The sequence below is a fragment of the Bufo bufo genome, chromosome 5, assembly GCF_905171765.1.
Source record: "Bufo bufo chromosome 5, aBufBuf1.1, whole genome shotgun sequence".
In the NCBI taxonomy this organism is placed as follows: Eukaryota; Metazoa; Chordata; class Amphibia; order Anura; family Bufonidae; genus Bufo; species Bufo bufo.
In genome coordinates this window covers 315293962-315310778 of record NC_053393.1, presented here as the reverse complement: position 1 = coordinate 315310778, position 16817 = coordinate 315293962, and the positions used below count along the sequence as shown (strand labels likewise).

General features: G+C 41.7%; 1 protein-coding gene across 1 annotated transcript in view; it reads left to right on the top strand.

The window, feature by feature from the left end:
- The first annotated feature begins 982 nt into the window (after window positions 1–982).
- The window catches only part of SERPINB5 (serpin family B member 5), a 74023-nt gene continuing 58188 nt past the window's right edge, over window positions 983–16817 (top strand). The window contains 3 exon segments of the mRNA XM_040433085.1: window positions 983–1100; window positions 1102–1152; window positions 6344–6483. Coding sequence (XP_040289019.1) covers window positions 984–1100; window positions 1102–1152; window positions 6344–6483 — 308 coding nt within the window. The 5' untranslated portion in view covers window position 983.

Here is a 16817-nt window from a genome sequence, read left to right as displayed (position 1 = left end):
GTGTGTCTTTATGTATGATGCTCTCCAGCCCTGCTGTGAACTCTGATGCAGTCATCTTTAGTACAAATGCAGGACCTGCTTTCATCCCTGAACACTATTGTTTTGGCAATGATGAGAGATCAGTGGCAAACAAGCAAGTGGAGTGTGTGACTATTGTCCTGCTTCAAGAAGATGTTTCTTATGGTTCCTTTGGTCACTGCAGGGGCTACTGCAGAACCAATTTGTGATGCTCTTCTTATACGGCGATCTTGGCATGCATTGTATGCCTTGACTGTCCAGAACTCTGTCTATGAGTGTGAGTGCCCTCCTCCGAACCTACCGATGCACTACAGAAACTACAGTACTCCTCAAAAAAACAACAGACAAAAACGTCTGTGGATTATTTGTATTTAAAGTAAGGGTTTTGGAACTTTTGATCACTACATGTAATACCTTCCAGCTTTGCCATATTGTAAAATATGCTTTTTATCTCGACTCCTACTAGATGTTCTTTTTTTATTTATCAGTCACGTATTTTAATGTTAAACAGGAATAAATGCAATACTCATGTTATCCCTAAGGCCTCATGCACACAACCGTTGTTTGGTCCGCATCCGAGCCACCGTTTTGGCGGCTCGGATGCGGACCCATTCACTTCAATGGGGCCGCAAAAGATGCGGACAGCACTCCATGTGCTGTCCGCATCCTTTGCTCCGTTCCGCGGGCCCGTAAATAAAATATAACATGTCCTATTCTTGTCCGCGCTTTGCGGACAAGAATAGGCATTTATATTGCCGGCGCCCGTTCCGTTCCGCAAATTGCGGAAGGCAACACGGGCGGCTTCCGTTTTTTGTGGATCCGCGGTTTTGTGGACTGCAAAAAACTGAACGGTTGTGTGCATGAGGCCTTAGTGTGAGGCTAGGTCAGTATTTTTTCACTGATATTGTGTTGAAGTAAAATATATTAATAGAGTGTAAATAATGGACTGTTCTGTCTTTCAGATAATGGATGCTTTTCGATTGGCAAACACAGCCTTGGCCACAGACATATTTAAAATATTAAATGAAAAGAGCAAGACTGAAAACTTCATCTTCTCGCCATTATGTATTTCATCCACTTTGGGCTTTAGCTTTTAAAGGAGCCAACGGAAATACTGCAGCTGAAATAGAAAAGGTAAGTGGAATATTCAATATTATAAGGTGGCATTCAAGTCTTGAGGAGATATTATAATCTTCATTCACTAGAATAGTAGGCAATTGAAAAAAGTTCAGGACCAGTTGGTTGCTTGGTAAAGGGATTCTGTCACCACCTAAAACGAGGTGACGGAATCCCTTTAAGCTGAAGTCAGGATAAAAAGATTATTCCAAGCATCATTGTAATGTAATATCTGTGCATAAAAGACACAAGTAACAAAATATAAATAATATATCAACTTTATTATATTCATGAATAAAAATCTGGATTAAAAATGAATCTTAAAAAATAAAGTCTGAGCAGAATAGTTGTTTAATTACAAATAACAGCATAGCAGCATGTACTCAATATTCAATTAATCAATAGAAAGATAAAGAGGGTCATTTATCAAACCAAAATACACCTAAATTAAGCGTATTTGTGGCAAAGATTGCCAAGTCCTTTGCGCCGCAATCTAACTTCTCACGCCAGGCCCGTCTCATTTACCATTTCTACGCCTGATTTAGGCATAGAAAATTGTCTAAATGTAAGACAGATAGGAAGTGGTCTTACATTTAGAAGTGGCGGAAGATCCACCGAAGTTATGTAGAGGCCGTTGCCTCTTTATAACTCCGGCTGATCACCACCAGGTATACTGGTTATTAAGACCGGTGTCTAAAATGCTGGTCTTAGTAAATGGGACCCAAAGTGCACAAATAGCAATGTAGTCCCATAATAGGATACAGAGAGACAAAAGGGCTCCAGCATCCACCCAAACACACGTTTTGGCTGAAGTGCATTCGTCTGAGCTGGGGCTATGCAGTTCCCCAAACTAATAGCCACACCTTCCAATGAGGGATCACTGCATCACCTGATATTACTAACTACCTTGCTATGGTTCGGAGTATCCACTATGATATGCCATCTATTGGATCCCTAGACCCGGCATACAGTGATGTCAGATGCTGGTCATGGTGGTGACGTATGCGCAACATCCACAAAAGTTAACATTAATCCCTTTAAGATTCATTATGTATCTCAACTTTTATCCTTCACTGCATTGTGTCTGTGGTGCCTCCCACAGCCATATTCACTTAATACATTACATTATAATACATTATACAGGGAGTGCAGAATTATTAGGCAAGTTGTATTTTTGAGGATTAATTTTATTATTGAACAACAACCATGTTCTCAATGAACCCAAAAAACTCATTAATAACAAAGCTGAATATTTTTGGAAGTAGTTTTTAGTTGTTTTAGTTTTAGCTATTTTAGGGGGATATCTGTGTGTTGCAGGTGACTATTAATGTGCATAATTATTAGGCAACTTAACAAAAAACAAAATATATACCCATTTCAATTATTTATTTTTACCAGGTGAAACCAATATAACATCTCAACATTCACAAATATACATTTCTGACATTCAAAAACTAAACAAAAACAAATCAGTGACCAATATAGCCACCTTGCTTTGCAAGGACACTCAAAAGCCTGCCATCCATGATTCTGTCAGTGTTTTGATCTGTTCACCATCAACATTGGCGTGCAGCAGCAACCACAGCCTCCCAGACACTGTTTCAGAGAGGTGTACTGTTTTCCCTCCTTGTAAATCTCACGGTTTGATGATGGACCACAGGTTCTCAATGGGGTTCAGATCAGGGTGAACAAGGAGGCCATGTCATTAGATTTTCTTCTTTTATACCCTTTCCTTGCCAGCCACGCTGTGGAGTACTTTGACGCGTGTGATGGAGGTGGGGCATTGTCCTGCTTGAAAATCATGTTTTTTCTTGAAGGATGCAGACTTCTTCCTGTACCACTGCTTGAAGAAGGTGTCTTCCAGAAACTGGCAGTAGGACTGGGAGTTGAGCTTGTCTCCATCCTCAACCCGAAAAGGCCCCACAAGCTCATCTTTTGATGATACCAGCCCAAACCAGTACTCCACCTCCACCTTGCTGGCGTCTGAGTCGGACTGGAGCTCTCTGCCCTTTACCAATCCAGCCACGGGCCCATCCATCTGGCCCATCAAGACTAACTCTCATTTCATCAGTCCCATAAAACCTTAGAAATAGATATTTCTTGGCCCAGTCTTGACGTTTCAGCTTGTGTGTCTTGTTCTGGTGGTCGTCTTTCAGCCTTTCTTACCTTGGCCATGTCTGTGAGTATTGCACACCTTGTCTTTTGGGCACTCCAGTGATGTTTGCAGCTCTGAAATATGGCCAAACTGGTGGCAAGTGGCATCTTGGCAGCTGCACGCTTGACTTTTCTCAGTTCATGGGGCAGTTATTTTGCGCCTTGGTTTTTCCACACGCTTCTTGCGACCCTGTTGACTATTTTGAATGAAACGCTTGATTTGTTCGATGATCACGCTTCAGAAGCATGTGCAATTTTAAGAGTGCTGCATCCCTCTGCAAGATATCTCACTATTTTTGACTTTTCTGAGCCTGTCAAGTCCTTCTATGACCCATTTGCAAAGGAAAGGAAGTTGCCTAATAATTATGCACACCTAATATAGGGTGTTGATGTCATTAGACCACACCCCTTCTAATTACAGAGATGCACATCACCTAATATGCTTAATTGGTAGTAGGCTTTCGAGCCTATACAGCTTGGAGTAAGACAACATGCATAAAGAGGATGTTGTGGTCAAAATACTCATTTGCCTAATAATTCTGCACGCAGTGTAATATCTCATATACAGTTTTTCCCAAACAGGGGAACAGAGCAACAAAAAGACATGTCACCTTACAATAGGAAAGTCAATCTAATTTCATCTTCCTTAAAGGGTTGTCTCATTTCTGGCAAGTAGCATTTATTATGAGAGAAAGTTAATATGAGGCACTTACTAATGTATTATGATTGTCTATATTGCTTCCTTTGCTGACTGGGTTCATTTTTCCATCACATTATACACTGTTGATATCCATATTTACGACCACCCTGCAATCCAGCAGCGGTGGCCGTGCTCGCACACTATACAAACAGTAGCTTTTTAAGGGTCCTTTACTGTATACATGATATACCAACAAAAAAAAAACCATGAATCTGCCCTCCACCAGTGTACATAGGAGCAACTCGTCCTGACACAAGTAAAGACCACCACAGGACATGTAGTACTGCACTGTGCTGTAGAGAGGTGATACTAGACAACCAAGACAGGTGTTTACCACAAAAATGTCCATGTCAATTGGTTGGGGGTCTGATTATTAGGTAATGTATGTTGAGTCTAGTTTCAACTTGGGATGGGCCCAGGAAAGGCCATTGTATGTTGAAAATATCCTGAGGCCATTGTATCTTGAGGGATCATTGTATTTACAAAGTGACTAATGTAGATTTGAGAGTTGGTGATTGAAACAGAATTACACTTTAAAAAAGGTTTACTGGGACACAGTGGGTCCGAGCAAAGCCACCTTAAATACACAGAACACACTTATAGGAGAAAAATTGTAATATACTTACCGATCAAAAGTTGCATAGATCAGTCCTCCGAGGAACTTGGTCACGTGACACTCCTCTTCTGAACATTCAGCTTTCTGCCGACCTCACATCCTTTTGGCCTCATGCATATGATGTATCTGTTTTTGCGGTCCACCAGCCACGGATCTGAAAAACACAGATACAGTCTGTCTGCATTCCACATCTTCCTTATAGAAATGCTCATTATGTCTGCAAAAACTGACAAGAATAGGACATGTTCTATAATTTGCGGAACGGCCACATGGATGCAGACCCATAGAAATAAATGAATCCACAAAAAATGCGATCGAAGGCAGATCCAAAATGTAGTCGTGTGACATGAGGCCTTAACAGATTTCCAGTCTGGTCTATAGATGGGATGTCAGTCCGCTATGAACAGGGCCAGAACAATTTTTCCTCCTGGGGTGCATGTGCAGATGTGTATGCGCCAGGGAAGGGAATAGTTCTGGTCCTGTCAACAGTGGAAGTAAAACCTGGTATAAGAGGTATTGTTGGCATAAGTGGGATTTTCAGAAGAGAAGCATCATGACTGGGTTCTCAGCGGACAATTCACGCAACTCCAGAGTGGTAAGTGGTGGTAAGTGTATTACAAACTTTCTCCTAAAGATGTGTCCAGTGTAACTAAGGTGGCTGTGTGGGATCCACTGGGTTACGTAAAACCCACTCACTTGTGTTCTTTTATATGGAAGGGTTCCTATGATCATAGCTATGAGTTAATATAAAGCAGTGAAAAAGAACATTTGTTAGATTTATAATTTGTATGCTAATAAAACAAAATTCTTGTTTTAATATAGTATTTTGATAGGGCTATATAGATACAGGTGAAACTCAAAATATTAGAATATCGTGCAAAAGTCTATTTATTTCAGTAATGCAAATTAAAAGGAATTGCATTAATGCAGCTTAAAATTAAGAATTTTGTGAAAAGTTTCAATATTCTAGGCTCAAAGTGTCACAACTCTAGTCAGCTAATTAACCCATACCCCCTGAGCAAAGGGAACCTGAGATTGAGACTTTGGGGTTTCACCAGCTGTAAGCCATAATCATCCAATTATAAAAAATAAAGGCTGAAATATCTCGCTTTTGCTTGTAATGAGTCTATCACATATGTTAGTTTTACCTTTAAGTTGCATTTCTGAAATAAATGAACTTTGCACAATATTCTATTTTTTCGAGTTTCACCTGTATGTAGGCATCGGGAAAGCCCTTGTAGCCCAGCTCATTAAGAGATATGCAGTTCTTTATGAATCTGCACCATGTTCTTTGTTTGTACTCTACAGAGTTTAGATTGAAATCTTTTGGTTATATATACTGCATGCACATCACTAAATGGATGCAGGACCATTGCCATTGCAAGCACTGATAATGTTTCTGTAATAGGCAGTTAAAAATAATATTGAACAACAATAATAATTTTAAAATGTACATTTCAGATAGAAATCATAATTAGTCACTTGAGACATGATGGCAGAAATGTTTACCTTTAGATAACAATATTAATTTATATAATTGCTACATTTATTTAAAGGGGTTTTCCTAGAGTTTGATATTGATTAACTATCCTCAGGTCATCAATATCAGATCAGTCCGGTGTCGGACCGCCACCGATCTGATATTGATGATCTATCCTGAGGATAGGTCATCAATATCACAATCTGGAAAACCCCAAGTTACACTGAAAGTGTTTATTATTGTATGTTTTTCTTTACAGGTTCTTCACGTTGAAAATGTCAATGATTGTGACTTTAGATTTCAAACTCTGAATTCAGACATTAGTAGGATTAGTGCTGCATCTTCTTTGAAAATGGTCAAACGTGTTATGTGGACAGTAGCTTCAACTGCACTAAGTAAGTACATATGTCTACATGAAAGTCTTTTGACTGCTGAAACAGATGATTGATGCATTGCGCAAAGTTTCATACATCACGTACTGGCTGTGACTGGTCTTACAACTCACCTGAATTAGACAAATTTGCAGTGATCTGTAATACCAGACACAGCCACTACTAAAAAGTATGGTAAATATTGAAGGGGTGAACAGGCATTTTGAAGCACTGTGCCTTATTGCAACAACCTGGAAAGGTTCAGACTCCCACTGTTCTGATATTGATGGCCTATTTTAAGGAAATGCCATCAATTTTGGAGTCCTTGAAAACCCCATTAAAGAAAATCCAAGCATGAACATCACTTTGCTTTTGGGTCCAAAATGTATTACTCCACCACTATTTAGAGTTTGTAGCTTTAACAGTCTTCCCATATCCAGAATTTGTGTTAAACTATGTCTCTATTGTATCACCAACTATGGAGATCATTTTTAGTTTAGCTTCGAAATTGTGTGCTGTATATTTTGACAGCATATCTTTACAGGAGTTATGGCTCCGTTTTTGAGTTACAGCCATAGAGTAGAGATAAGAAAATTTCTTGAAATTTGTCCCCAGTTCCTGTTCGACTGAATCTATCGATATTCGATTCAGGTCCAAATTGATTCTACACAAATCAAAAAGTGCTCCAATTGGCATGAAATTGGTATATGACACTTTGAGGTCCTCTAGGACTATTAATTTTTGCTTTCTGTTTTTCTTTTTTCTTTTCTTTTTTTATATTTTTGCTCTCCCCTTTAAGCTCAATGACAGCAGTAGTATATAATGTCAAAGTGGCACTAACAAATATAGCTATGTTTAAAACGCATGGGTGACAGTGTTAACAAACAGTCTGTTTAAAAATGTACGACTGCGTAGTCACACGTATTATGCTTTTTAAAACTAAAAATGTTGGGCAGATGTGTTTGAAAACATATGGTATTGTCAGAAAAAAACGAGGCTTGTTCTCAACAAAAGTTCCAATAATCATGTTTCAAAAGGATCAGATCCACGTGTTTTACACATACATATTAGTGTCAGAAAAAGTAGTCGCTTGTTCTAAGCAAGCATCCAAAAATTATGCCTTAACTGAGGCAGGTGCCTAGGCACAAATATTAAGAAAGAAGAAAAAGTGGCTTTTTCAATTGATTCTAAAGCTCAAGGATATTCACGGTACAGAGCGTGCGAGCTCCCGCGATCTTTTGAACTAACCCCGCGAGATTTGAACTTGCTTAGCCTGAAGAGAGCAGTGAGAGACACCGGCGGAGACTCCGGGCTCTACACCAAGCGATCGGGAGACATTTGGACTATACGGTAAGCCAAATACCGATAAAGATCTTATTTATATATTGGCAAAGTGGAGACTTAAAGAAAGATTCAGGCACAGTGTTATCCGAACTCACCAGAGTGAGTATCTGAAGTGACATTCCTCACCCTATATCCGTGGACATAGCTATAGAGGAAATATTTTCATGCAGTTTTAACAGCAAGCTTGAAATAGTGGCAAATACAAGTTGTGCTAATAGAATTATCTGAATACCAAAACCTTTCATGTATGATACTATACTACCCAATGCTATTTTGGATTGTTTTATAGTTTTAAATGTTTTAGAGATTTTATAATATATATGTATTGTTAAATACATTTTCTGCATACATTAATCTGAGACCAGTTGCTTGAGTGCTCGCTCATTTTTTCTATATATTTATTACATACCACAGAGGGTTGGGTGTTCCCCTCTTTTGAGCTTGTAGCACCATACCATAGCTAAGTAGGAGCGAGCCACCTCAGTCTATTAGAACAATGCACTTTTTCAATTGAGCCTCAAAATTTATTTTAATGAGCAGCGGCAGTACAATGTGATTTGGAAAGAGTAGGGTATGTAAGGGTAATAGTGGCATGTGGCCATAATAATAGCGGTAGCAAGTAGCAACAGAGCATGGAACAGGCAAGCCAGTAGATATGTTTGTTTCTGTTCAGGGTAGTAGTAGTATAGTAGTGGTGGTAGAGGCGGCTGTGTAGAGGTAATGTTAGTGGCAGTATTGGGAGTAGAAGATTCACTGCTCAGTATTTGCTCCAAGTGTTACTACTGCTACACAACACAGCTATACATGGGTGCCCCTGCCTTGTTCCTAAGCAAGCATCCAAAAATTATGCCTAAACTGAGGCAGGTGCCTATACACAAATATTAAGAAAGAAGAAAAAGTGGCTTTTTCAATTGAACCTCTAAATTTTTTTATGAGCAGCGGCAGTACAATGTGGATTTGGAAAGGGTAGGGTATGTAAGGGTAATAGTGGCATGTGGCCATAATAATAGCGGCAGCAGTAGCAACAGAGCATGGAACAGGCAAGCCAGTAGATATGTTTGTTTCTGTGCAGGGTAGTAGTAGTAGTATTAGTAGAGGCGGCTGTGTAGAGGTAATGTTAGTGCAGTATTGGAGTAGCAGATTCACTGCTCAGTATTTGCTCCAAGTTTTACCACTGCTACACAACACAGCTATACATGGGTTCCCCTGCCTCTATCTAAACCTCCTCATGGCAGTCCAAATGCTGACTGTTCTCACACAAGAAGGAGATAACGATCCGGTCGCCACTCAATCAAATCCACGCTGCAGCGGGAAGGAGCAGACTCCACATGTAATTTTCAAAAGATCCCAGCAGCCATTGTTCACTTAACAAGTATTTTTGCTTTATTCTGTTGTCACAGCATATATCAAAAGTAAACTTGGACGCGTTTCGCATTGTAGCCTTCATCAACAGGTACCTGTTGATGAAAGCTATAACGCCAAAACACGTCCAAGTTTATTTTTGATATATGCTGTGACAACAGAATAAAGCTAAAATACTGGTTAAGTGAACACACGGCTGCTGGGATCTTTTGAAAACTCACACAAGAAGGGGCAGTGAAGACAAAGATGATGTAAGCAAAAAGTCTTCTCTGGGGGTGCAAGGAGGAAAAGCAGGAGGAATGTGCTGAGCCCTGACCCCAAGGCACTGTATGTGACTCAGAGGTGACATAGACATCATCCTTCTGTGACTGAGAGGATGAGTGAGACATCCAGTCCAAAATGTCATCCTCTTTGTCTAACACTTACCAGAAGTGAGCGAGAACTGTGTCCTGCTGCTGCTACTACTATTGGATTGATGTGTAGTTCCGACTGTGCTGTTACTGCTGTTTACACTACTACAGCCACCCACATGAGGCCTATTTCAACAATGCCAAGTTATAGGTTTAGTACACTGATTAAGGGTAGCAAAATTGCGAGTGTTTTTTTTACCATAAGAGGCACTATTAAATGTCCCTCCTCTTCTATGAACACACTACACAGTGGTATTGTCAATTTATAATGGTATATTGAATCAGTCTAACAGTATTATGTGTGAATTTAACTGGTATAATAACACAACTGTATAATGCATTAAGTATAACTGCTTTTATTAATGCAACAGTATAATGTGTTAAATTTAACTGCTTATTTATTATGATTTATTATTAACCACCTCAGCCCCCAGTGCTTAAACACCCTGAAAGACCAGGCCACTTTTTACACTTCTGTCCTACACTACTTTCACCGTTTATTGCTCGGTCATGCAACTTACCACCCAAATGAATTTTACCTCCTTTTCTTCTCACTAATAGAGCTTTCATTTGGTGGTATTTCATTGCTGCTGACATTTTTACTTTTTTTGTTATTAATCGAAATTTAAACGATTTTTTTGCAAAAAAATGACATTTTTCACTTTCAGTTGTAAAATTTTGCAAAAAAAAAGAGATCCATATAGAAATTTTTGCTCTAAATTTATTGTTCTACATGTCTTTGATAAAAAAAAAAATGTTTGGGTAAAAAAAAAATGGTTTGGGTAAAAGTTATAGCGTTTACAAACTATGGTACAAAAATGTGAATTTCCGCTTTTTGAAGCAGCTCTGACTTTCTGAGCACCTGTCATGTTTCCTGAGGTTCTACAATGGCCAGACAGTACAAACACCCCACAAATGACCCCATTTCGGAAAGTACACACTCTAAGGTATTCGCTGATGGGCATAGTGAGTTCATAGAACTTTTTATTTTTGTCACAAGTTAGCGGAAAATGATGATTTATTTTCTTTTTTTTTCTTTTCTTACAAAGTCTCATATTCCACTAACTTGTGACAAAAAATAAAAACTTCTATGAACTCACTATGCCCATCACGAAATACCTTGGGGTCTCTTCTTTCCAAAATGGGGTCACTTGTGGGGTAGTTATACTGCCCTGGCATTCTAGGGGCCCAAATGTGTGGTAAGGAGTTTGAAATCAAATTCTGTAAAAAATGACCTGTGAAATCCGAAAGGTGCTCTTTGGAATATGGGCCCCTTCGCCCACCTAGGCTGCAAAAAAGTGTCACACATCTGGTATCTCTGTATTCAGGAGAAGTTGAGAATGTGTTTTGGGGTGTCTTTTTACATATACCCATGCTGGGTGAGATAAATATCTTGGTCAAATGCCAACTTTGTATAAAAAAATGGGAAAAGTTGTCTTTTGCCAAGATATTTCTCTCACCCAGCATGGGTATATGTAAAATGACACCCCAAAACACATTCCCCAACTTCTCCTGAGTACGGAGATAACAGATGTGTGGACACTTTTTTGCAGCCTAGGTGGGCAAAGGGGCCCATATTCCAAAGAGCACCTTTTGGATTTCACAGGTCATTTTTACAGAATTTGATTTCAAACTCCTTACCACACATTTGGGCCCCTAGAATACCAGGGCAGTATAACTACCCCACAAGTGACCCCATTTTGGAAAGAAGACACCCCAAGGTATTCCGTGAGGGGCATGGCAAGTTCCTAGAATTTTTTATTTTTTGTCACAAGTTAGTGGAAAATGATGATTTTTTTTTTTTTTTTTCATACAAAGTCTCATATTCCACTAACTTGTGACAAAAAATAAAAAGTTCCATGAACTCACTATGCCCATCAGCGAATACCTTGGGGTCTCTTCTTTCCAAAATGGGGTCACTTGTGGGGTAGTTATACTGCCCTGGCATTCTAGGGGCCCAAATGTGTGGTAAGGAGTTTGAAATCAAATTCTGTAAAAAATGACCTGTGAAATCCAAAAGGTGCTCTTTGGAATATGGGCCCCTTTGCCCACCTAGGCTGCAAAAAAGTGTCACACATCTGGTATCTCTGTATTCAGGAGAAGTTGAGGAATGTGTTTTGGGGTGTCTTTTTACATATACCCATGCTGGGTGAGATAAATATCTTGGTCAAATGCCAACTTTGTATAAAAAAATGGGAAAAGTTGTCTTTTGCCAAGATATTTCTCTCACCCAGCATGGGTATATGTAAAATGCCACCCAAAACACATTCCCCAACTTCTCCTGAATACGGAGATACCAGATGTGTGACACTTTTTTGCAGCCTAGGTGGGCAAAGGGGCCCATATTCCAAAGAGCACCTTTCGGATTTCACAGGTCATTTTTTACAGAATTTGATTTCAAACTCCTTACCACACATTTGGGCCCCTAGAATGCCAGGGCAGTATAACTACCCCACAAGTGACCCCATTTTGGAAAGAAGAGACCCCAAGGTATTCGCTGATGGGCATAGTGAGTTCATGGAAGTTTTTATTTTTTTGTCACAAGTTAGTGGAATATGAGACTTTGAATGAAAAAAATTAATAAAAAATCAGCATTTTCCACTAACTTGTGACAAAAAATAAAAAATTCTAGGAACTCGCCATGCCCCTCACGGAATACCTTGGGGTGTCTTCTTTCCAAAATGGGGTCACTTGTGGGGTAGTTATACTGCCCTGGCATTTTCCAGGGGCCCTAATGTGTGGGTAAGTAGGTAAATGACCTGTGAAAATCCTAAAGGTGCTCTTTGGAATATGGGCCCCTCTTGCCCACCTAGGCTGCAAAAAAGTGTCACACATGTGGTATCGCCGTATTCAGGAGAAGGTGGGGAATGTGTTTTGGGGGTGTCATTTTACATATACCCTTGCTGGGTGAGAGAAATATCTTGGCAAAAGACAACTTTTCCCATTTTTTTATACAAAGTTGGCATTTGGACCAAGATATTTCTCTCACCCAGCATGGGTATATGTAAAATGACACCCCAAAACACATTCCCCAACTTCTCCTGAGTACGGCGATACCAGATTGTGTGACACTTTTTTTGCAGCCTAGATGCGCAAAGGTGCCCCAAATTCCTTTTAGGAGGGCATTTTTTAGGACATTTGGATACCAGACTTCTTCACACGCTTTGGGCCCCTAGATGCCAGGGCAGTATAATACCCCACATGTGACCCCATTTTGGAAAGAAGACACCCAAGGTATTCAATGAGGGCATGGCGAGTTCATAGAATTTTTTTTTTTTTGGCACAAGTTAGCGGAAATTGATATTTTTAATTTTTTTCTCACAAAGTCTCCCTTTCCGCGAACTTGGGACAAAAATTTCAATCTTTCATGGACTCAATATGCCCCTCACGGAATACCTGGGGGTGGTCTTCTTTTCGAAATGGGGTCACATGTGGGGTATTTATACTGCCCTGGCATTCTAGGGGCCCTAAAGCGTGAGAAGAAGTCTGGAATATAAATGTCTAAAAAATTTTTACGCATTTGGATTCCGTGAGGGGTATGGTGAGTTCATGTGAGATTTTATTTTTGACACAAGTTAGTGAATATGAGACTTTGTAAGAAAAAAAATAATAATTCCGCTAACTTGGGCCAAAAAAATGTCTGAATGGAGCCTTACAGAGGGTGATCAATGACAGGGGGGTGATCAATGACAGGGGGGGTGATCAATGACAGGGGGTTGATCAATGACAGGGGGGTGATCAATGACAGGGGGTGATCAGGGAGTCTATATGGGGTGATAACCACAGTCATTGATCACGCCCGTGTAAGGCTTCATTCAGACGTCCGTATGCGTTTTGCGGATCCGATCCATCTATCAGTGGATCCGTAAAAATCATGCGGACGTCTGAAATGGAGCTTTACAGGGGGGTAATCAATGACAGGGGGGGTGATCAGGGAGTCTATATGGGGTGATCACCACAGTCATTGATCATGCCCCTGTAAGGCTTCATTCAGACGTCCGGATGCGTTTTGCGGATCCGATCCATCTATCAGTGGATCCGTAAAAATCATGCGGACGTCTGAATGGAGCTTTACAGGGGGGTAATCAATGACAGGGGGGTAATCAATGACAGGGGGGTGATCAGGGAGTCTATATGGGTGATCACCACAGTCATTGATCACGCCCCTGTAAGGCTTCATTCAGACGTCCGGATGCGTTTTGCGGATCCGATCCATCTATCAGTGCATCCGTAAAAATCATGCGGACATCTGAATGGAGCTTTACAGGGGGGTGATCAATGACAGGGGGGGGAATCAATGACAGGGGGGTGATCAGGGAGTCTATATGGGGTGATCACCACAGTCATTGATCATGCCCCTGTAAGGCTTCATTCAGACGTCCGGATGCGTTTTGCGGATCCGATCCATCTATCAGTGGATCCGTAAAAATCATGCGGACGTCTGAATGGAGCTTTACAGGGGGGGTAATCAATGACAGGGGGGGTAATCAATGACAGGGGGGTAATCAATGACAGGGGGGTGATCAGGGAGTCTATATGGGGTGATCACCACAGTCATTGATCACGCCCCTGTAAGGCTTCATTCAGACGTCCGGATGCGTTTTGCGGATCCGATCCATCTATCAGTGCATCCGTAAAAATCATGCGGACATCTGAATGGAGCTTTACAGGGGGGTGATCAATGACAGGGGGGTAATCAATGACAGGGGGGTGATCAGGGAGTCTAGATATGGGGTGATCACCACAGTCATTGATCATGCCCCTGTAAGGCTTCATTCAGACGTCCGGATGCGTTTTGCGATCCGATCCATCTATCAGTGGATCCGTAAAAATCATGCGGACGTCTGAATGGAGCTTTACAGGGGGGTAATCAATGACAGGGGGGTGATCAGGGAGTCTATATGGGGTGATAACCACAGTCATTGATCATGCCCCTGTAAGGCTTCATTCAGACGTCCGCATGATTTTTACGGATCCGATCCATCTATCAGTGCATCCGTAAAAATCATGCGGACATCTGAATGGAGCTTTACAGGGGGGTAATCAATGACAGGGGGGTGATCAGGGAGTCTATATGGGGTGATCACCACAGTCATTGATCATGCCCCTGTAAGGCTTCATTCAGACGTCCGGATGCGTTTTGCGGATCCGATCCATCTATCAGTGGATCCGTAAAAAGCATGCGGACGTCTGAATGGAGCTTTACAGGGGGTAATCAATGACAGGGGGGTAATCAATGACAGGGGGGTGATCAGGGAGTCTATATGGGGTGATCAGGGGTGATCAGGGGCTAATAAGGGGTTAATTAGTGACGGGAGGGGGTGTAGTGTAGTGTAGTGGTGCTTGGTGTACTTTACTGAGCTACCTGTGTCCCTCTGGTGGTCGATCCAAACAAAGGGGACCACCAGAGGACCAGGTAGCAGGTATATTAGACGCTGTTATCAAAACAGCGTCTAATATACCTGTTAGGGGTTAAAAAAAAACACATCTCCAGCCTGCCAGCGAACGATCGCCGCTGGCAGGCTGGAGAGCAACTCTCTTACCCTCCGTTCCTGTGAGCGCGCGCGCCTGTGTGCGCGCGCTCACAGGAAGTCTTGCGTCTCGCGAGATGACGCATATATGCGGACTGTGCGCAGGCGCTGCCACCTCCGGAACGCGATCCTGCGTTAGGCGGTCCGGAGGTGGTTAAAGCACCATTCATTTCCATGGCGCTGTACATATGATAAGGGGGGGTATACATACATAATACAGACAATTGCACTAAGCATGAACTAGACAAGTTACAGACTGGTATAGAAGGACAGAGGACTTGCCCGTGAGGGCTTACAATCTGCAAGGTAGGAGGAAGGACACAGTAGGAGAGGGTAAAGCTGGTCATGGCGGTATAAACAGCAGCAGGTCACTGGTTGTAAGCTTGTCTGAAGAGGTGGGTTTTAAGGTTTCTTTTGAAGAATTCCACTGTAGGTGAGAGTCTGATATGTTGGAGTAGAGAGTTCCAGAGTATGGGGGATGCACAGGAGAAATCTTGGAGGTGGTTGTGGGAAGAGGTGATAAGAGGAGTGGAGAGAAGGAGGTCTTGTGAGGATCTGAGATTACGTGTGGGGATGTATCGGTAAAGTAGCTCAGAGATGTATGGAGGGGACAGTGGGTTGTACGGCAGCGGACTTGGTTGCCCGGGGAGAGTGTGCAGCCATTGATCGTGGCAGATAGGTTTTCTGGGGGGGGGGGGGGGGTTGAGCAAGATGGGGAAAGATGATAAATTCTGTTTTATCCATGTTAAGTTTTGGAAAGTGAGAGGAGAAGAAGGAGGATATGGAAGATAGGCATTGTGAGATTCTGGATAGTAAGGTGTTGATGTCTGGACCAGAGAGGTATATTTGTCTGCCGTCAGTATAAAAGTGATACTGAAAGCCATGGACTCTATGAGCTGTCCCAGGCTGAAGGTGTAGATAGAGAAGAGCAGGGGTCCTAGGACAGAGCCTTGCGGGACACCAACAGAGAGGGAATGAGACCAGGAGGAAGTGTGAGAGTGTGAGATGCTAAATGTCCAGTCTGTGAGGTATGATGCGATCTAGGAGAGGGCCAGTTGGTGATGCAAGATATAAGAGAGTTGATACAGAAGGGAGTGCTCGATGGTGTCAAAGGCAGAGGACAGGTCAAGGAGGAGTAGTACAGAGTAATGTTTCTTGGTTTTGGCAGTTAGCAGGTTGTTGGTGACTTTGGTAAGTGCAGTTCCAGTTCAGTGGTGGGGTCGGAAGCCAGATTGTAGCCGGTCAAAGAGGGAGCAGTAGGAACGATGAGATGATAGTTCAGAATGGACATGTTGTTCAAGTAGCTTTGAGGCATATGGAAGAAGTGATATGTGGCGATAATTGGACAAAGAAGGTGGTTCAAGTGAAGTATTTTTGAGGATTGGTGTAACGGTAGCATATTTAAAACCAGAGGGTAAGACACCAGAGAATAGTGACAGGTTGAAGAGATGAGTTAGGCTGGGATGAACACTGTGGTGAGGTTGGGGATGAGGTGGGATGTTATTGGGTCAAGTGCATAGGTGGTGAGATGTGATCTGGAGAGTAGGGTGGAAAGTTTTTCTTCTGTAATGGTGGAGAAGCAGGTTTTGGGAGTGAGTAGTTGTGTACAGGGTCTGTGGGGACTGTGCACTGAAACTTTCTCTGATGTTGACAATCTTTTGTTTGAAGTATGTGGCAAAGTCCTCAGCTGAGATGATAGGTGAGGGTGGGGGTGC